At 44.9% G+C, this 22614-nt stretch overlaps 1 protein-coding gene across 1 annotated transcript in view; it reads left to right on the forward strand.

Moving 5' to 3' along the window:
• The window catches only part of LOC143933012 (5-hydroxytryptamine receptor 3A-like), a 55815-nt gene that overhangs the window by 14032 nt on the left and 19169 nt on the right, over positions 1-22614 (forward strand). The window contains exons 3-4 of the mRNA XM_077455928.1: positions 10037-10146; positions 18131-18300. Of these exons, the coding sequence (XP_077312054.1) occupies positions 10037-10146; positions 18131-18300 (280 nt within the window). The remainder of the gene's footprint in view (positions 1-10036; positions 10147-18130; positions 18301-22614) is intronic.

The following is a 22614-nucleotide window of genomic DNA, read 5'->3' on the forward strand; positions in this document are numbered from 1 at the left end:
CAGCGTGACATTATGTCCACGATAACCAAAAGATATTGTTGTTTCTTTCCTTCTTTGGGCATATGTGTAAAGTCTATCTGTAAATGGGTAAACGGTGTTGTTGGGTATTCAAGATGTTCATGCTTTGATTTCTTTGGGTTTGTTGGATTGTTCCTAATGCAAGTGACACATCTCCTTACAAAAGCTTTGACTAGATTAGGTAATCCTGCAATGAAAAAATCTGCATCTAGAAGTTCACATGTGGCATGCCATCCCTTGTGACCCAGTCCATGGTATTGTGCAATGAACAGGGGGGCGCTAGCAACAGGAATGCACGGCTTCCCCTCTTTGAAGACCAATCCTGTTTTAGGATCCTTTTGTATCATCCCATCACAGTTCCATTGCGCAATATCATCAGGGGTGGCAAAAGCCTGTAGTTCCGTGAGCCAATGTGTCTCTTTCAGGGAACATGGCTGAGGTGTCAGCATGGGCATTTGAATGTTTGCCTTTTGTGTAGATGCAGCTTCTTTAGCTATTCTGTCAGCTAGTGCATTACCTTTGGCTATATCAGTCATTTGGCCTGTATGTGCCTTACAGTGCATGATAGCTAGTTTTGAAGGCAACTGAATTGCATCTAGTAATGCTGTGACTAGGTCAGAGTGTGAGATGCTCTTTCCATCTGCTGCCACATATCCTCTGCGAAGCCATATTACCCCATGGTCCCAAACCACACCATGAGCATACCTGGAATCAGTGTAAATGTTTACCTCTTTTCCTGCAAACAGCTGGCATGCACGGGTTAATGCTATCAATTCAGCAGCTTGTGCAGACTGATAGGGTATTGGATTGGCCTCGAGGACAGTATCAGGCAGTTGGACAACAGCATATCCTGCATGATAGACATTATCACTTGGTCTGCTGCAAGAGCCATCAACAAAAACTGTTTGTGCAGTAGGAATTGGTACTGAAAGCATATCTGCTCTAGGTGAAGTGTCCTGATGTATTGATTGTGTACAGTCATGAGGTGGTGGTAAGTCCTCCTGTTCTCCTTTAAGACCTAATAAGGCATTCAAAATTGGAGCTGGGCCAGAGTTTATGTTTGAACTTTTTATTTTCAGGTTTGGATTGGACAGGAGGATGACTTCATACCCACTCAATCTTTGTGCTGACATATGCTGAGTATGTAAAGTTTTGAGGAGTGTGGTAACGCTGTGTGAGGTGTATAAAGTAGTGTTATGGCCCAAGGTAAATGGTGCTGCCAACTCTGCGACCATAGAACAAGAAGCCAACGCTTCAAGCTTCAACGAGACAAGCAAGCATGCCTTGCACCTGTACTGGAACCACCTTTGAAAAAAAAGCTACAGGGCGCAGTCTCCCACCATGTTCCTGGGCCAGTACTCCTGCCATGGTTCTGCAATTTTCCCTAGCAAACAAGTGAAACATTTTGCTAAAATCAGGGAGGCCGAGGCTCGGGCTGGTAACCATTGCACTTTTCAACATGGTAAAAGCATTTAACATTTCATCAGACCATTTTACAATATCAGACATTTCAGAGAGGGTTGCTTGTCTCAATATATTGTCATAGAAAGAGCAGTCAGGTATCCATTGGCGGCAGTAACCAATCATTCCAAGAAAGGTTAGCAGGTCTTTCTTGGTAAGTGGGAGGGGCAGACCCACTATAGCAACAATTCTTTTGTGACTGACTTTCCTAACTCCCGGAGACAGCACAAACCCTAGGTACTCAACCTCCTGTTTACACCATTGTAATTTTTTCTTAGACACTTTGTGACCACACGTATGTAACCATTTCAATAAGGATAGGCTATCAGCTCGGCAGTCCTCCTCTGAAGAACTACAAATCAAAAGATCATCAACATATTGCAACAGTACAGAACCATGAGGGGCAGTCCAAGGCCTGAGGGTGGCTTGGAGTACTATAGAATAGACCACAGGTGAGTCTATATATCCCTGGGGCATTCTACACCAGGTAAACTGGCGATTGTGTTGGTCAATCGACACAGTAAAAGCAAAGAGTGGCCTTGTCTCCTTGTCTACAAGGACAGAGAAAAAAGCATTCTTTAAATCAATCACAGTAAAACATTTGGCTGTTGCTGGAATGGAGGACAGCAGAGATGGAACATCAGGTACAATGGGTGCTATTGGGACTATGAGGTCATTTATGGCCCTCAAGTCCTGTACAAATCTGAAGGAGCCATCCGGCTTCTTTACAGGGTTAACAGGTGTGTTGTATGGAGAAATAATTTCCTCCAGGATTCCATCCTGCAGAAACTTTTTCACCATTGGCACTATGCCATCCATCTTTTCTTTAGAGAGTGGATACTGTTTGTGATAGATAGGAAATGCACCTTCTTTGAGAGTGGCCTTGTATGGTGTGCATGAAATAAGTCCTACATCCAGATCTGATGTAGACCAGACCTGGGGGTCTATATCCTCAAAATCTTCTTCACTATTTTGTTGTGACAGCATCAATGAACCTGGTTTGCATGCTACTATAGTGATTTTATCTGAGGAAATGTCTAGACCTCCTTCTGAGTTGGTTCTAATTGTGATTCCTAGTGGCCCAAACAAGTCTCTTCCCAACAAATTTACAGGACACCTTGGTATTATCCTGAAAGAATGTGTGCATATGGTGTACCCTTCATCATCTTCTATTGGTAGGGGTGGAGTCCTATATGTTTTTGTCAGTATCCCATTAATTCCCAAAGAGGGTTCCGCTGGTTCCCATTTGCCTCTGAAATGATCTTCACAAATAGTACTCCTAGTGGCCCCGCTATCAACGAGATAGGGGAGGAGTCTCCCATTTATTGAAATAGCAACCATTGGACTGTCAGTGAAATCATCTGAGACAAAAGGAAAAGCTGGGACACTACCCTCCGGGCCCCATCATTGTTGTTGACTTCCCCATTTGATTGGAAATGTTGGACCCTGTTGGATGGATGCCCGTGGCCGCCGTGTCTGGTTAGGGACAGAGCTGGAATCGGGAGTCTGAGAAGGGGTGGGGTGAGGACACTGACTCACCCAGTGATCCTCAGCACCGCAATTGAAACATCCATTGTTTCTAGAGCGACTCATCCCTCTTCCATTTCTGCCTTTAAATCTGCCTCTAAAATTTCCTCTGCCTCTAAAGTTCCCCTTCGTATTCCCTTGGAAATTTTGTGAGGCAGGAGACGGCTTTGGTATTTCAAAACAGCCCGCTGCATCTTTCTGTGAAAGCGCTTTACCAAAGTTAGTTCTAGAAAGTGTTGACCATTCAGTAATCATTTGTTTGACTGGGACCACTAAATGGGGTTTGAGATTACTCAGGAAAGTCTGGATCAATAATGGATCCAAAGTTGTCAGAATACCCAAACTGGCTTTCTGTCCATCCTGCCATATGAACCACCTAAGGGTTAACTGGGTATCACTCCGTACATTTAGTGTTCCTATGAAAACAAAACAATTTACTTGCTTGACTGCCACCTAACGGTGCAGACAATCAGACAACGGTGTGAATCAGACAATTAGACAATACCTCAACCTAGATTCCTTTACCAAAAAGAAATCAGTACTGTCCGTGATACTTTTTTTGTACTAATACAGCTACAATCACTTCAAGACTGTAACAGAATAAATTTGGAACAAGTTCAAGAGTATTTCAGACATACAATAAACGCACAATCTTGCTCATGGAGCTGCTGTTTTGTTTCAGACAAATTTAAACCACAGATGAATTTAACTTGCAATGTACATTAATCTGTGTACCTTTCACAAAATAGCTTTACCCAAATTGTAACTTTATAACCTCCAGGAATACCACTCACCAAGTATGCCTTTTGGTTCTGGAAACAAAATAGCAGTCCACACATATACACACTCAGCGCAATTCATTCAGCGTGATACATTTAAAGAAAAGCAGTTATACAATCATACACAAAGTTTACACAATACATTGATCATAGGTCAGCAGTTCTGTCCCGAACAGAACGAAAACTCTAGAGTACTCTGTAAATTTTTCTAGGTCCCCAAAACCTATTCTTCTAAGATTACCAAAACCTTTTCTTTTAAGGTCACCAAAACCTTTACAAGTGTCCCCAAAACACTATATGACCTCCAAGGTCATGACCGGTCAACTTATGTATACTTATGAGAGGTTCTATAACCCAACAGCAATCTCTGTGGGATGGAAGCCAAGTCACACACCTGACACCTGGACTCCGGCAAGTCAATTTCACTCAATAAGAATAGAATTCACTTACCGAGCCGTTAGTAGCTTTCCAAATCCATTAAGGGTTAACATCCATCCCGAGACGAGCCCCCAGTTCTGTAAGGGTTAATCCTGTGTCTAGGGGGGTCCCTTCAACCTCTCAGACCTTAGATCCAATGTATTGTATAAATTCAGAGCGCTCTGGAATCAATTCTCAAAGGACAAATAAAATCACACACACACCATGGCGTCCTTCGAGAACTAATTGTATTGGGATATTACAAAGCAAATAATATAGGGTATTTTACGTCATACAGAATAAGACATGCGCAGTAGACATCAAGACGATTACAGCTGGTCAAGACAAAAACGCTATTGTTCTTTGTTCTAAGCTAGCTGAATTAATATAAGAAAAGATACATAATTCCTTCTGTAGCTAAAAAATGCTGAGAAACAGTGTGAAGGTTATAGATAAGTGTGTGAGAACACACGGGTTAGAAGAATCTCATGTTGAGACAGTTATCTGAGAAGTTAAAGGGGTGTTCAAACTGTACATATTATTGAAATGGAAGTTTGTGAATATTAAGATGGCTGACAGAAACAAGATGGATGCTTAGCATAACCTTTCAGTAACTACCGCAGGAGGATAAGTCTTTCCCTTCCTTAGAGATCACCGAAATGTGTGCTAACAGAGTGTCAGTCGCAAACTTCACAGACGAGCCCAGTGCATTAAACAGCTTGACCATATACGGGGCGAGAGACGGGAGTAGGGTCCTATAATATTGGCCCGTGAAACCATCTGGTCCTGGTGCTTTGCCCAGCTTAATAGTTCCTACTGCCAGTTGAATTTCTTCAATGGTAATGGGGCCTTCAAGAATGTCTCTGTCAGCTTCTGCTATTTGGGGCATTAATGATGTTGAGAGATAGGAGTCTATCTGTTCCTGGGTGGGAGGTTTGGTCTGCAGGTTATACAGGGAGTTGTAGAATTCCCGGAATTCCTGCGCTACGTCGTGGGGTTTCGTGGCCTTGGGTCCATTGTGCGGAACTATATGTGGGATATAGGTCACCATTCTCTGCTCTCGCAGCGTTCTCGCTAATAATTTGCCGCAAAAATCTCCTGCAGACCTGTAGCGCCGTTTTGGCCTTAAATTGGAGATCTGCAATTTGTGAGCGTTTAGTCAAAAGTTCTCTCTCTAAAGAGGGGGATTGTACCCTTTTGTGGCGGCTCTCCAGTGCGGTAAGCTCCGCAAGAAGTGCCCTAAGCTGTTCGGTATGCTTCTGTTTAATTCTGGATCCGTGCTTTATCAGCACCCCTCGAATAACCGCCATGTGCGCCTCCCAGATAATCCCAGGGTCACAGTCAGGAGTGTCATTGGTGCTGAAGTACCAGCCCAGTTCTTTAATTATGTCCGTTAGGACCTCCTTGTCTTACAGGAGGCTTTCATTTAATCTCCATTGATTGGTCCTGGTCATCAGGGGTCATGTAATGCATATGATAGAAATATCAGGGCGTGGTCGGACCGGGTAATGGAGCCTATCATGGAAGCACGTACTGCATGTAATTGGACATGAGGGATGAGGAAGTAGTCAATGCAGGAGTAGGTCTTGTGTGGAAGGGAGTAGAAGGTGAAGTCTTTTTCCGCGGGGTGAAGGAGGTGCCAAACATCAATCAGTTGGCAGTTGTGTAGGGATTGTATAACGCGGTTATGGGAGGCGCAGGACACTGATGACAGTCCAGAGGATGTGTCAACTGTTGGGGCCAATGGGACATTCAGGTCTCCCCCTACAATAAGGTGGCCCTCTGAGAAGTTGGTCAGTCTTTTAAGCGTCTTACTCAAGAACACCTCTTGGTGATCATTGGGGGTGTACAGATTGGCCAACGTAATCTTGGCATCACTCACCTTTCCCCTCACAAACAGGAAACGGCCTCCAGTATCTGCCATTGAGTCTACAAAGGTCCATGGTATCCTCCCCGAGAGGAGGATGGACACCCCCCTCGACTTAGCCGACTGCTTAGTGGAATGATAAACTGCCGGGAACGCGTGGCTCTTAAGAATAGGCAATTTATTGTCTCTGAAATGTGTCTCCTGTATAAAGGCTACATCCGATTTAAGACGGTGTAGATCTTTAGGAGTATCCGCCTTTTCTCTGGCGTTTTGAGGCCTTTAACGTTCAGCGAGATCACATCCAGGACCTCCATGGCGAGGAGTAGGGAAGGTTGGGGATAGCATAGGAAGGGGGGTGGAAAGGGAAAGAAGGGAGGAATAGAAAGAAACGAGACAAAGGTGTTGGAGATCAGAAAATATTAGTGGAGAAGATGAGAAAAATAGAAAAGAGCTAGGCGGCTGTGTAAGGGCTGGTTCACACAGGGGCGACCCGTCAGGCGACTTAGCCGCCTGACAAGTCGCGTCCTGCTCTATGCAATGGAACCGTTATAATCGGAGAGACTCAAGTCGCTCCGACTTAGAAAAAGGTTCCTGTATGACTTTTGGGGCGACTTGCATTGACTTCTATACAGAAGTCATTTCACAAGCCGCCGCTAAAGTCGGATCCTGGTCGCCTGAGGCAGTCGCGCTGCAAGTCGTGCTGCCTCAGTGTGAACGGGCTCTAAGAGTACAGCAGCCAAAAGTAACTTATAAAAGGGGCAAAGTATTGCCAAAACACTCTCCAACAAATCGCTGGGGAATGAGCGCAAACCTACTTGGGAGAGAGGCTAGACAGGACCAAGGAGGGAGCCCCCTGCCCGCTCCCCACCCACCACAGCAATAATAGATGGTCAGCAAAAAACATCATAACACAGGAAACAATATAGCTATAATGTAACATAAGTGAATTTACATTTAACAAGTATTTTGATTCCGCTAGGAAAAGAAAAAATGGAAATAAGAGCAATGGTACCAATGTGAGCCTGGATCCCCCCTAGACCTCTAGTCATCTACGTGTTGGTTATGTCCAGGCCCCACCATCCAAGTTCACCCCATTCCACCCCACTCCATGTGGCTACAGCCTAAAACTGTTGTAATTAAACAAAACAAAAAAGAAAAAACACTGCATCTGGCTGACCCTGGGTTTTGGTGCTAGTGTCCAGCCAAGGGGCCTATCCCCCCCCTCCCGCATATCCCGTACCCTCCCACATCAGCAACACCCCCACCTGGTACCAACCCCAGACAATGTACACATGTAGACTGGGTGCAAGATAGGCAGTTCCTCATGGTTTGCCCCTCTCCCCCACCCCCAGGGGGAAAAGAAGAGGCCAAGATGAACTGCAGGGGGAGAGTAGGCATCTATTCCTCATTATTGCAGTGTTTCCCTCATACTGCCAGCCAGGTTCTTACTTACTGCTTCCAGGCTGATCTGTCCAGAGGAGCCTCACTCCCAGCTGCCATTATGACAGTAGATATGTTGTGAGTCACATGTTCTGCAGCCGCAATCTTTCCTCTTCAGTACAGCCAAAGGAGCACCAGCGTGGAAAGGGATGATGGGAAGCAGGGCCATCAGGCGGGTTGTAGAGAAGCGGGAAGTTGGGAAAGGACCACGGCTCCGGACATTTCTATACAGATCATGCAGGGGATTCCACTGGCCGCCAAGGTCATCTCAGAAGTAGGTGGGGGGAAAGACTGTCACACCGGTGGAGACCCTGCACCAGAAAAAGCCGCAACAATCCGGCAGACAGACGGGGCACAGTTACGTGTGAGCCTAAAGTGTAGAGAAGGAGGGGGGACAGCTCACAAAGGGCACCGGCTCATTCAGGTTTCACGTTGATCAGGGGAGGACGCTCGGGATCTCCTCCTCCCTCTCTGTGGACGTGCAGGCAGGGGACCCCAGGATCCAAAAGTACCCAAGCCTCCAGAGGATCTCGGAAGATAATGTAGCCAGTCTGGAACTTGAATGGGGGGTGTGCCCAAAAAAGAAAACAGTACTGGCAAATCCGCTGTTGTGCGAAGCCTGAAGGAGGACGAGTCCTTCTTAATCAGGACGGCTAACGTGTACCCCCATCGATATGTGCAGTCATGCCTTATCACCAGCTCTAGTACTGGGCAGAGGAGAGCTCTGCAGCACAAGGCCTTGACAGGTCTGGTAAGATTTTAATCTGAGCCCTATCACTTCTCCTCTTTCTGAGTATAGCGTTGTAACCGGCATATCACATCCCGCAGACGTTCGGGGTCGGCAGACCTCTATCCCAATGCCCTGTGCACTCTATCAAGTTCCAGCAAGGGTGGAGTGGGGTCTAGCAGCTTGTGAAAAATAGCAGTGACCATAGCCCTCAGATCTTCCGCACCCGTGGCCTCCGGAATGCTGCAGAGCCGCAGATTGTTCCTGCGGCTGCGGTCTTCAATATCTTCCAGGTGCAATTGTAGTTCAATAGAGGCATCTAAATGTGCAGCTTGAGACTGTTCTAAGTCTATCACTCTCTGTGTCAGGGATGAGAGAGATGTTTCTCCGGAGGTCACCCTGTCTGAGAGACCCTGCACCTCCTCACGCACTCCATGCAGATCTCTCCGGTGCGTCTCCTCTATCCAGAGAATAAGAGCCTCTATCTCCGTTTTAGTGGGAAGAGCCTGCAATAGGGAATGAATGTCTTGGTCTAACTGACCAGACCCCGGGGTTTGCTGGGGGACCGGCGAGTCAGCCCGGAAAGCCGCCGGTGTCCCTATGAGGAGGGCTGTGGGAGCTGATGACCTGGGGGATGGAGGATGTGAGTAGGAGGTCTGGGCCTCCGGGGGCAAACCACATGCAGTAGCCATCATGGCGCTCAGGGATATCTGCTGTAATTGCGAGAAGAAGTGCTGGATATCATTCCTGGGGAGATTGGAGTTGTTCCCCCTAGTCGTTGCTCTTGTCCTGTGCCTTTTTGATGAGCACATTCCTGTGATAGTAGAATGTAAGGCTGTGGTAGGTAAGGGGAGGCCGGGAGCTCAACAAAATTGCAACCTTACTCAGCCATGTCCAGGCCATGCCCCCGATAAAAAAGTAGATAAAAAAGCCCTTGTAAAAAGACTGAAGGTTAACGCAATGGCATCAGCAGGCTCGTCCCAATATGAGTGTTCCTCCAATTTTAAATACATTTCCTTGTTATGCGGATTCATACTATGTGGAATTTTGATTTCATTTATGGTTGCATCCTGAGGGACAGCGTGAACATAATCATCCTGTGTCAACATCCCCAGACGTGGAAGTCCCTGTGTACTGGTGCGTTGTCACCACAAGTCTTGATGACTCATTGAGTCCATTAGCTCTGGTATGCCTCTCTTATGTTGGTGGTGGCTTCTCCCATTATCTTCTCTTTACATTTGTTTTTTTATTTATGTCTGGAAGTTGATATCCATCAACCTGGATCAACATCACATCTCAGTATTTTATACGTGGATTATTTTCACTTATTCATTATCACAGTGTGAATTTTATTTTATACACTCATTGATGTTTTCAGATGTTTATTGTTTACTCTAACATTAATGTTTTGTCTGTATACATTCCTATTTATTATGGCCGTTCTTTTTTAGTTAGAGCTGCACATTTATATATAATATGTCTATCATCATAAACAGTTTCTTTTCTCTGACACCTACATCACCTACAACACAATATGACTCTACAGCGATGTAGAGGTAAGAGAAAAGAACAACACTGCACGGCAGGGGGCCTTTCTAAGAAGTGTCAATTGCGGAAGAGGTTGTCAGAGGCTGCTGTGTTGATATAGAGGGGAGGTAGGAGACATGGGCCACTGGAAAGGTAAGTATATCCTGTCTTCAATTGCAGGGACCTGACAGTTTTAAATCCTAAGGCATATGATGGGGTTTCTTTTAATAACGGCATGTGTCTGCTGTCAAAATAAACTTTTTTTTTGTACAGTCTTGGGTGGATGAGTTTCTTCAGTGGGATCCAACCAAGTTTGACAACTTGACTCGCATTTCCATTCCCACACAATCAATATGGCTTCCAGACATTATGATTGAAGAAGCGTAAGTACGATTACTTAACTTTTGTAATGTGAGGGCATAGTGTTTAAAAAAAGAAATGAGACTAATGATAATGTTAAAGTAAATGAATGCATAGGAGTTGATTTACTAAACCTGTAGAGTGCAAAATCTGGTGCAGCTCTGCATACAAATCAATCAGCTTCCAGGTTTTATTGTCAAAGCTTAAAGTGGATGCAAGCCCCATTCATAAAATATGACCCAGGCATATCTATCTGTAGTGTTTACTTATCTCTCCGAAGCCCTAAGTCCCGTGTCTCAATATACAAGTAAAGGCGCAACTATCAGGGTAATATGAAACAAAAAACATCTGAACATGCAAAAAACAAAAAAAAACAAAACAAAAAAATATATACATGTTACTGATTTTCCCTCACTTCTTCATGCCTGTTACATATAGCTACATAGTAGGTGAGGTTGAAAAAAGACACAAGTCCATCAAGTCCAACCTATGTGTGAGATTATTTATCTGTATTACTGTACATTGTATATCCCTGTATGTTGTGGTCGTTCAGGTGCTTTTCTAATGCCGCGTACACATGATCGGACTATCCGGCGGACCAGAGTCCGCTGGACAATTCGATCGTGTGTGGACTCCAGTGGACTTTTTGTTCCCAAAAGTCCGGCGGACTTAGTAAGAAGACTTGACTCAAAATTGTCTGCCGGAATCGGCATTTGAGTGGACAATCCGCTCGTCTGTATGCTAGTCCGCCAGACTTTCCAAATGAACGGACTTGCCCACACATGGACTAAAGTCCATTCATTTTTAACGTGACTTCAGGTACGATGGGACTAGAGAAGTAAGTCAATGTCGCCGCCTCCATCGGCGAGATTGACACTTTGCGAGCCCTGTCGCCTGGTATGGGTTTTAAGTGTAACCCCTACACTGAAAAATGGTGTAGGGGTACCCCCCAAGGTCCATACCAGACCCTTATCTGAGCACGCAGCCTGGCTGGTCAGGAAAGGGGGTGGGGATGAGTGAGCACCCCCCCTCCTGAACTGTGCCAGGCCACATGCCCTCAACGTGGGGGGGTGGGTGCTTTGGGGAAGGGGGGGCACCTTGCGGCCCCCCCAGCCCAAAGCACCTTGTCCCCATGTTGATGAGGACAAGGGCCTCTTCCCGACAACCCTGGCCGTTGGTTGTCGGGGTCTGCGGGCGGGGCTTATCGGAATACGGGAGCCCCTTTAATAAGGGGGCTCCCAGATCCCGGCCCCCCACCCTATGTGAATGAGTATGGTGTACATCGTACCCTTACCCATTCACCTGGGGGAAAAAGTGTCAATAATCTAGAGGCCTAGAGGCGATTCAGTTCGCATTGTGCGCTATATAAGTATTTCATTCATTCATTCATTCATAAAAAAAAAACACTACACAGGTTTTTAAAGTAGTTTATTAGGCAGCTTCGGGGGTCTTCTCTGCGCTTTCCGCTTCCTTTGTCGTCGTCGCCATCCAGGGGTCTTCTTTGGACTTCGGGGGGGTTTTCTTCCAACTTCTCCGTGCTTTCCGGTTCTTCTCGCCGGGCTCCTCCGCTATCTTCTGCTCTTTTGCTGCTCTTTTTCTAGCAGGGGAGCCCGGCTTTCTCCTTCATCTTCGTCGTCGTTGTCGTCACCGTCTTCTTCTTCTTCCTTCTCCTGTTCTTCCGATGTTGACATGACACTCTCTCCTGCTGTAATGCCATGGACATTGTACGTGGCGACTTATATAGGCATAAGGGGTGGGGCCACTGGGTGATGTCCCATGGTGACCCCCACCCCTTATGACGTCATAGTCCCAGCATCCCCAGGACTGTGTCTACGGGCCTTCCTTTATCTAGATGGCTACTCACCTCCTCATAGAAGGTTAATAGATTGGTTTGGCAAGAATCATTCTTCATGAATCCATGCTGATTACTGCTAATGATACCATTCTCACTACTAAAATATTAATACTAATACTAAAATCGTATATAGACCCTTTTCATCCCCTCCAAGAGCTTGCATACTATTGATGTTAGGCTAACTGGTCTGTAATTCCCAGGGATGAATTTTGGTCCCTTTTTAAATATTGGTACTACGTTGGCTTTTCGCCAATCAGCTGGTACCATTCCAATCAGTAGACTGTCAGTAAAAATTAGTAACAATGGTCTGGCAATTACTTGACTGAGTTCCTTAAGTACCCTCAGATGTAAGCCATCTGGTCCCCATGATTTATTAATGTTAAGTTTCCTAAGTCTAATTTTAATTCTGTCCTCTGTTAACCATGGAGGTACTTCTTGTGAGGTGTCATGAGGATAAAATTGCAGTTTTGGTTACTGAAGTCCCCGATTCCCTCGTGAAGACTGAGGAGAAGAATAAATTCAATGCCTTTGCCATCTCCCCATCCTTTGTAACCAGACATCCCTCCTCATTCTTTATGGCAATATGGTCTGCCCTCCCTTTTTTACTGTTTACATACTTAAATAATTTCTTGGGATTTGTTTGCTCTCCTCTGCTATGCTACATTCATGTTCTATCTTAGCCACCCTAATTGCACCCTTACATTTCTTATTGCATTCTTTATAAAGTCTGAATGCTGATGATGGTCCTTCAACCTAGTATTTTTTGAAGGCCTTCTCCTTTACATGCATTTTTACATTTGAGTTAAGCCATCCAGGACTTTTGTTCGCTCTTTTAAATGTATTACCCAATGGGATGCATTGGCTAATGCCCTTATTTAATATGCTCTTAAAGCAAACCCATCTCTCCTCTGTGTGCTTTATTCCTAAGATTTTATCCCAATTCATGCCTTCTAGCAAGGTTCGTAGTTTAGGGAAGTTGGCTTTTTTGAAAGTCAGTGTCTTTGTATTCCCCTTATGTTTCCTACTTGTGTGATTTATACTGAAGCCAATTAACCTGTGACTGCTGTTTCCTAAATTTCCCCGTATGCGTTGTTCCCTTCCGCCCAGTCTATGTCTGAATAATTAAAATCCCCCATTATAACACTTCCCATCCTTGCTGCTCAGGTTAGGGTGCCTATAGCATGCTCCCAGTGTTATCCTTTGGAGTTCTACCTATAAGGATTCCACCTCCTCCTTATCTCCCTTAGTGATGTCCTCGTAAACATTTACTTGTACATTATTCTTGAAATATAGGCATACCTCTGCGATAAAGGGTATATCCTTGAATGGTTGCCAGCCAATCATGAGAGCTGTTGAACCAGGTCTCTCAAATACCCACAAAATCCAAATCCTCCTTGTACAACAGTATCTCTATTTCACCCATCTTGTCCGCCAGGCTCCTGGCATTGGTGAACATGCCACGTAGTTTAGACTGGTCGGATACTATCCTCTTATTGGGTGTTCTGAGAATGCAACTAGGACTTGTTACTATACTTACCTTGGGTTTATGTGCTTTAGGCCCCATGCTCTCCTAAGCGTAGTGTTTTCAGGCAGAAAATCACACAATTTTGCGGCATTTTTTACCACAATTTTGCAGCGTTTTTTTTACAGATTTTGTGCAGGGCAAAAGGTGACCAATGTAAAAAGAAGAAAAATGCCAAAGTCTGCCTAAAAAAGGTTCCAGAACTTGTTTGAGCTTCAGGTGTTTTGTAGCTTCTGGCTGCAGCCATTTTGGAGTGGAGATTTGAACCATCTCCATAGAGAATAATTGATTTTTTCCCCTCCTGCTTTTTGTAGCTTCAGGCTTCAAGCTACAAAATGCTCAGATGTGAATGGGGCCTTAGTCAACCTACCACTAATGCCCCCAATACTACCCTCTGGAATATGTTCCGCGCTGACTATCTCTACCTCTGCCCCCCCCCCCCCGTCGCCTAGTTTAAAACTCCTCCAACTTTTTGCCCATCTTTACTCCCAGCTGATTTGCACCCTCCTCATAATGCCTGTAAATTTGTAGGCTAGATTTGGTGTACTATTTCATAAACAAATCTCCGTAATAGGTTTTTAATGGTATTAAAATCCATTAAGCAGTTCAGTGACCCTAAAGCTGAACTCAGGGATGAAATCTAACCTTGCAGTGGGCCCAACGCACTGCAACATTTAAATGTCATTTAGTCTGGGGGTGCAGGGATAATGTTGATTACTTAACCACTAGAGATCCACGCTATAGCCGAATGATGGCTACAGCGCGGACCTGCTTTTCCAGGGACTACGTCTATTGACGTTGTCCCATGCACGAGCGGCCTGCGTGCCCCCTGAGGGGTGCGTACGGCGCGCTCTGTGATCAGCGAGTCTATGAGACTCGCCTGATCACGGATCGGAGCAAGGGGTCGATCCCGACCCCTTACCACGTGATCAGCTGTCAGCCAATGACAGCTGATCATGTGACACAACAGAGCCGGTAATCGGTAAAAAAAAGCCGATCACCGGTGGCCATGAGAGGGACTTCAGTCCCGATCACGGCCAGCTCATCAGTACCCACAAATCAGTGCCCACAGTGCCACCCATCAGTACCCACAACGCCACCTATCAGTGCCCACAGTGCCACCTATCAGTGCCCACAATCTGCCTCAACAACAGTGCTGCACCCCAGTGCCACATATCTGTGCCCATCAGTGTCATCTACCAGTGCCCACCAGTGCCCATCAGTGCTGCCCATCAGTGCCCAGCAGTGCCACCTATCAGAGCCACCTATCAGTGGTACCTATCAGTGCCCCTTAGTGCCACCCATCCGTGCCACCCATCCGTGCCACCCATCAGTGCCATCTTATCTTTGCCGCCTTATCTGTGCCCATCAGTACTGCCTTATCTGTGCCTATCGGTGCTACCTTATCTGTGCCTATTAGTGCCGCCTTAACTGTGCCTATCAGTGCCCACCAGTGCAGCCTATCAGTGCCCACCAGTGCTGCCTCATCAGCGCATTTCAATGAAGGAGAAAAATGACCTGTTTGCAAAATTTTATAACAAACTATGAAACATGATTTTTTTATTTCTTTTATTATGTTTAGCAAAAAATAAAACTCCCAGCTGTAATTAAATACCACCAAAAGAAAGCTCTATTTGTGGGAAAAAAATGATAAAAATTTCCTTTGGTTACGGTGTTATATGGCCGCGCAATTGTCATTCAAAATGCATCAGCGCTGAAAGCTGAAAATTGGTCTGGGACTGAGGGGGGTTTAAGTGCCCAGTAAGCAAGTGGTTAAACTATCCCATGCTCCAAGCCCCAGGTTGTAGTTGGTCTCTAGGTAATCATCATCTGCAGCTCATGACTATTAACCCTGCATTGTACATGAGAAGGGGAGTGGATGACAGATCACAATACTTTAAAGAGGTGGCAGCTGGAGTTTAAATTGAATTCTGTATTACTGTACCTACTGTACCTACTTTCCTATACAGTAAGGGCCGGTTCACACTGCAGGCGAGGCGAGGCGACACCGACTTGCCTCGCTGCGACCTGCCGCGACCTCAGCGGCAACTTGCAGATGACTTCTGTATAGAAGTCAATGCAAGTCGCCCCGAGGTCGCCCAGAAGTAGTACAGGAACCTTTTTTCTGAGTCGGAGCGACTCGAGTCGCTCCTCTCAGAACGGTTCCATTGTACAGAACGGGGGCGACTTGCGAGAGCGAGGCGAGGCGAGTCGTGTCGCCTCGCATCGCCCGCAGTGTGAACCGGCTCTTAGGGATACAATATTGCATGCATAGTCCTAAGTTGTTCAGTTGTACTACTTTACAAACTTAATTGAATACAAGAACATTTTAAATGAATAATGTACAATTTACCTACCCATTTTAACAATATTATCCGATGAATACAATATTACTGCAAACACCTGCATAGGGTCCAACTATATACAAAGATGGATCCTCCTTTCCTCAACTCCCAGATTTTACTAGAGACTAAAATTATGCATTTCAGTAGAAGGGGCTCTTCTTCTGATAAACTTTAATATCTTGTGTGACCATAATATTCGTTTTTTTTTTTTTTATGAGCACCATTGTAGGTAAATAGTTGGATATCAATCCACGGTGTAAATAGCAGTGAAATTGACTTCTGATTATTTTTAACAAGGAGTAATGAGAGTTTGGAAGTCTTTCTTGTTACTCCACAAATGAGTTTTAATTTGTTTAAACTCAAAATTCCTTTCCATGGATATCAGATCCCCAAAAAATAAAACTAGCTTGAACAGTTTAGGAGCCTTGGCATTATTCTGTGGAGCTGGCCAAGGTGCTGAAGATGCGGCGATCAGACATAGGAATTAAAAAACCTTCCTGGTGAAATGTTGCTACAATGCTAGTAATCCCTAGCTATAATAAATCTATTCTTAAACCACCTAAAATATTGGAATGCCCTTTATGTATACATACAGCTCACTTGATATCAATATAAAAAACATATAACAGTGGAACCAATATCTGCAATCAATCATGTATAAATCAATCATCTTATGTGCAAATAATGGTGGGCACACATGTAACAAAAAAGTGCTGTATTTGCAGTTTCATTTATCTTTACTTAAAGACCCCAATCAAAAGGGCTTTGTATAAATAAACGCCATCAGTTGAGCCTTATAATCATACACTGAATGCCATGTAACTTCTTGGCAGCTTCAGGGAAAGCCTGGGTAATCTTCCTGTAATGTCGGATCCAAATCACATCAATTAAGATGAGGATCCAACTTGGAGGCGACTTCCATTAAAGTCTATGAACACAAGTCGGATAGAGGTCCCCTTGAAGTAGTACAGGAACCTTCAGTAGTGCTGATTAAAGAGGAAGTAAACCCTGATGAGTTTACTTCCTCTTTCATTCCCTGCAAAGGTAAAGCATAATGGACTACTGTGCATCGCATAGTAGTCCATTATGTGTCACTTACCTGACACAGGAGCCAGCGATGTCACCGCTGTCCCCTGTAGTCCGGCACATCCATCTTCTCGGTGGGGTCTCGCAGCTCCGCCGCTGTCATTCGGCGAAGCCGCGATGACGTCACTCCCGCGCAAGCGCACGGGAGCCGAAACGCACGGCAGCTCCGTAGTTGAAAATCCCGCGCTCAGTGCGCCTGCGCACCGATGTCTATGGTGCATGCGCCGTAGACAGCAGTGCCTGTATTCGGGAAAAAATATCTCCTAAACTGTATAGGTTTAGGAGATATTTCTTGGACCTACAGGTAAGCCTTAATCTTTACCTGTAGGTCAAAGTGTGTTGTAAGGGTTTACAACCACTTTAAGACAGCTCTCATTGACTAAAACGGGATTTCACATGTTACGCGATTTGGAGTCTCACAAGTCAGATCCTAAGTCTCGGCAGTGTGAACCGAGCCTAAATGTTGTACCTTCATTAAATGTAACCATATTGCTACACTTAGGCTGCTTTCACACTGGGGCGGGAGCGGCGTCGGCGGTAAAGCGCCGCTATTCTGCGGGCGCTAGCGGGGTGGTTTTAACCCCCGCTAGCGGCCGAAAAAGGGTTAAACCCGCCCGCAAAGCGCCGCTGCAGCGGCGCTTTGCCGGCGGTATTGCCGCGCTGTCCCATTGATTTCAATGGGTAGGAGCGGTATAGGAGCGGTGAATACACCGCTCCTTCACCGCTCCAAAGATGCGGCTAGCAGGACTTTTTTCACTGTCCTGCCAGCGCACCGCCCCAGTGTGAAAGCCCTCCGGCTTTCACACTGGAGTTAAAGGGGCCGGTTTTTTTCAGGCGCTACACAGGCGCTATTTTTAGCACTGTAACGCCTGAAAACCGCCCCAGTGTGAAAGGGGCCTTAGAGACACCTCTCTTCTCTTTTATACTCAGTTGTGACGTGACGCTACTCATATTGTAAGACCTTGCTCATTTATCAAGTCAAAATTTATTTTAAAAAATTGACCGCCTTGTAAAACACTCGCAGACCAAGTTACTTGCAATTCAAGGTTTTACTGTAACATTATTTTGCAAATAATTCATGTGTAAACATTTTGCTGCTGATTTCATGCTAGACTTCTATACGGTGCTACCATTATACCTGTATACATTTTAAGAAACATGCTTGATCCATTTGTATTTTAATTATTCTCTATTTCCAGAGTAAGCTCTAAAGATTCTCCAGATGTCCCTTATGTGTATGTAAATTACCATGGTAGGGTAATCAACAACATTCCCATACACATTACAACAGCCTGCAAGCTTGATGTTTACTATTTTCCATTTGATGTTGCAAATTGTTCCATAACATTCAGCAGTTGGTTACACACAGGTAAGTTTTCATCCAACTGTCATGCAGAATTTTCCCCTTTTTATGTCTTATGCCCTGTACACACGGTCGGAAATTCCAGCGGAAAAGGTCCGATTGGATTATATTGTCGGAAAATCTGATCGTGTACGGCAGGGATATGCAATTAGCGGACCTCCAGCTGTTGCAAAACTACAAGTCCCATCATGCTTCTGCCTCTGGGTGTCATGCTTTTGGCTGTCAGAGTCTTGCTATGCCTCATGGGATTTGTTGTTCTGCAACAGCTGGAGGTCCGCTAATTGCATATCCCTGGTGTATGGGCTCTATCAGACTTTTTCCAACAGAATTTCCGACGGAAAAAATTTGAGAGCAGGATCTCAAATTTTCCAACAACAAAATCTGATCTGACTTTTTCCGATCATTTGTAGAGAATTCCGATCGGACAAAGTGCCACGCATGCTCAGAATAAATTTACAAAACCAAAGCTATTGGCTACTAGCCGCAACATAGTCCTGTCGCAACGAACGAACGTCATCACGTTCCCGAACGATCGGATTTTCCGACAACTTTGTCCGACCGTGTGTATGCAACACCAGTTTCGGCCAAAATCCGGCTGAAAAAATCTGGCGGATTTTGTTGTCGGAATGTTCGACTGTGTGTACAGAGGCTTAGACCTCTAAGTTGCATACAACCACTGAACTGCAGAGTTACCAGTTACAGTACCAGAGTGTTAGCGTTTTTTATTCAAGGGGTGGGGTCCTAGGAAAAAAGCAGACCTTCTATTTTCATGCCAGGTCTTATTTACGGTAAGTTAGTTTTCTATCGAATTACAAATGACATTTTCTCACCCTACAGATCTTGGCTTACAAATTAGACATCTGTTGGGAATTGGATTAATTGCTTTATGAAATTCAAAGTATACTATATACCAGGGATATGCAATTAGCGGACCTCCAGCTGTTGCAAAACTACAAGTCCCATCATGCCTCTGCCTCTGGGTGTCAAGCTTGTGGCTGTCGGAGTCTTGCTATGCCTCATGGGAATTGTAGTTCTGCAACAGCTGGAGGTCCGCTAATTGCATATCCCTGCTATATACAGTATCTCCCAAAAGTGAGTACACCCCTCACATTTTTATAAATATTTTATTATATCTTTTCATGCGACAACACTGAAGAAATTACACTTGGCTACATTGTAAAGTAGTGAGTGTACAGCTTGTATAACAGTGTAAATTTGCTGTCTCCTCAAAATAACTCAACACACAGCCATTAATGTCTAAACCGCTGGCAACAAAAATGAGTACACCCCTAAGTGAAAATGTCCAAATTGGGCCCAAAGTGTCAATATTTTGTGTGGCCACCATTATTTTCCAGCACTGCCTTAACCCTCTTGGGCATGGAGTTCACCAGAGCTTCACAGGTTGTCACTGGAGTCCTCTTCCCCTCCTCCATGATGACATCACAGAGCTGGTGGATGTTAGAGACCTTGCGCTCCTCCACCTTCCGTTTAAGGATACCCCACAGATGCTCAATAGGGTTTAGATCTGGAGACATGCTTGGCCAGTCCATCACCTTTACCCTCAGATTCTTTAGCAAGGCAGTGGTCATCTTGGATGTGCGTTTAAGGTTGTTATCATGCTGGAATACTGCCATGTGGCCCAGTATCTGAAGGGAGGGGATCATGCTCTTCAGTATGTCACAGTACATGTTGGCATTTATGGTTCCCTCAATGAACTGTAGCTCCCCAGTGCCGGTGGCACTCATGCATTTCCAGACAATGATACTCCCACCACCATGCTTGACTATAGGCAAGACACACTTGTCTTTGTGCTCCTCACCTGGTTGCAGCCACATGCGCTTGACACAATCTGAACCAAATACGTTTATCTTGGTCTCATCAGACCACAGGACATGGTTCCAGTAATCCATGCCCTTAGTCTGCTTGTCTTCAGCAAAACTGTTTGCGGGCTTTCTTGTGCATCATATTTAGAAGAGGCTTCCTTCTGGGACGACAGCCATGCAGATCAATTTGATGCAGTGTACCGCGTATGGTCTGAGCACTGACAGGCTGATCCCCCACCCCTTCAATCTCAGCAGCAATGCTGGCAGCACTCATACGTCTATTTCCCCAAAACAATCTCTGGATATGACTCTGAGCACGTGCACTCAACTTCTTCGGTCAACCATGGCGAGGCCTGTTCTGAGTGTAACCTGTCCTGTTAAACCGCTGCCTCAGCCACCATGCTGCAGCTCAGTTTCAGGGTCTTGGCAATCTTCTTATAGCCTATGCCATCTTTATGTAGAGCAACAATTATTTTTTTCAGATCCTCAGAGTTCTTTGCCATGAGGTGCCATGTTGAATTTCCAGTGACCAGTATGAGAGAGTGAGAGTGATAACACCAAATTTAACACACCTGCTCCCCATTCACACTTGAAATCTTGCAACACTAATGAGTCACATGACACCATGGAGGGAAAATTGCTAATTGGGCCCAATTTGGACATTTTCACTTAGATGTGTACTCACTTTTGTTGCCAGCGTGTTTTTGAGGGGGCAGCAAATTTACACTGTTATACAAGCTGTACACTCACCACTTTAAATTGTAACAAAGTGTAATTTCTTCAGTGTTGTCACATGAAAAGATAGAATAAAATATTTACAAAAATGTGAGCTTACTTTCTTCACAAGAATGATTGCATCTCACAATTGTGTTTGAGAGACAATATACCTATTATTGAATGTTTTTATGGACTTTGCAATATGATTGCCATAGATAAATTTCATTGCTGATCTGTCTAGGTCAGACTGGTCCTTAGCTGCAATTATTATATGGACTATATCATCTTTCTTTGGTCCATGTGGTTGTGCTGTGTAGAAATGTGGACTACAATTATAAAGTACAGTGATCCCCCAGTATTTCTATGCATCGCATGTTCCTCTAGTGCCCAGTGTTATCAACTGACATCATGTTTGTGAGCCAACCTAAAGGTATTGTGGGATGAGTAATTTCCCAGACTGATAAGTGCTTCACATGACTCTGCACCTGGACTACATATCCCAGGGATCTTTTCTACCATCAGAGGGATTTCTGGGAGGAACTATAAAAGAAGCCAAAGCTCCACCCTGCAATCTCTTCCTCCTGAACCTGACGCAAGATGGACCGCTCCATGCATGGAGAGAGAGGTCGCGGCCAACCATGCAGTGTATCACATTCCTACCCAGATGAGAGGGGCCTAGCACTGTTTGCTGTTTGTCAGATATCCATCCAGCACCACTTCAGTCGCCTGCCAACCTGTGTTCTGAGCTTCACATCGGGAGATCAATACAGCAGATCCGCTGCATTCATGTACCTACAGGAGCTACTGTCCAGGGGGCATTAAATCAGCTTGGTCATTGGTGAGAGGGCAATCGCCCACCTTTATAAATCCTTTTCTCATGGTTTCACTGGGACACTTTGCACAGACATCTTTATCTTGGGAATACTTTACTGAACTTATCTTGAACACTGTGCAAAGACACTTTTAGCTTCTACCATTTTAACCGCTTGCCAACCAGAGCACGTCGATTTACGTCGGCAGAATGGCACTGGTAGGCAAAAGGGCATACAGGTATGTCCCCTTTAAGAAGCGGTGTTGAGGGCACCTGCGTGACGTCGCAGTCTCCGTGACCGCGGGTCCCGTGGACTCGATGTCCGCCAGGTGCCCGTGATCATGCCATGGAGAGGTAGAACCCCGTTCTGCCTAGTGACAGGACAGAGATCACTGCTCTCTGTCATCGAGAGCAATGATCGCTGTTGTGTCACTTGTAGCCCAGCCCCCCACAGTTATAATCACTCCCTAGGACACACTTAACCCCTTCACTGCCCCTTAGTGGTTAACCCCTTCACTGCCAGTGTCATTTACACAGTAATCAATGATTTTTATAGCACTGAAACACCTCCCTATGGAACATTTAACACCTTGATCGCCCCTTATTGTTAACCCCTTCACTGCCAGGGACATTTATACAGTAATCAGTGGCTATTTTTTTTATCTCTAATCACTGTATAAATGACAATGGTCCCAAAATAGTGTCAAAAGTGTCTGATCTGTCCGCCATAATGTCGCAGTCCCGATACAAAATTGCAGATCGCCGCCATTACCAATAAAATAAAAATGAAATAAAAATATCCTCTATTTTGTAGACGCTTTAAATTTAAACGCTTATTGTGATTTTTTTTACCAAAAATATGTAGAAGAATACATATCGGCCTAAACTGAGGAAAAAAATTGTTTTTTTATATTTTTGGGGGATATTTGTTATAGTTAAAAAGTAAAAAGTATAGTTTTTTTTTTTTTT

This window comes from Lithobates pipiens, unplaced genomic scaffold (genome assembly GCF_037356315.1).
Source record: "Lithobates pipiens isolate NorthernLeopardFrog02 unplaced genomic scaffold, aLitPip1_a1.2 Scaffold_27, whole genome shotgun sequence".
Taxonomy (NCBI): Eukaryota; Metazoa; Chordata; class Amphibia; order Anura; family Ranidae; genus Lithobates; species Lithobates pipiens.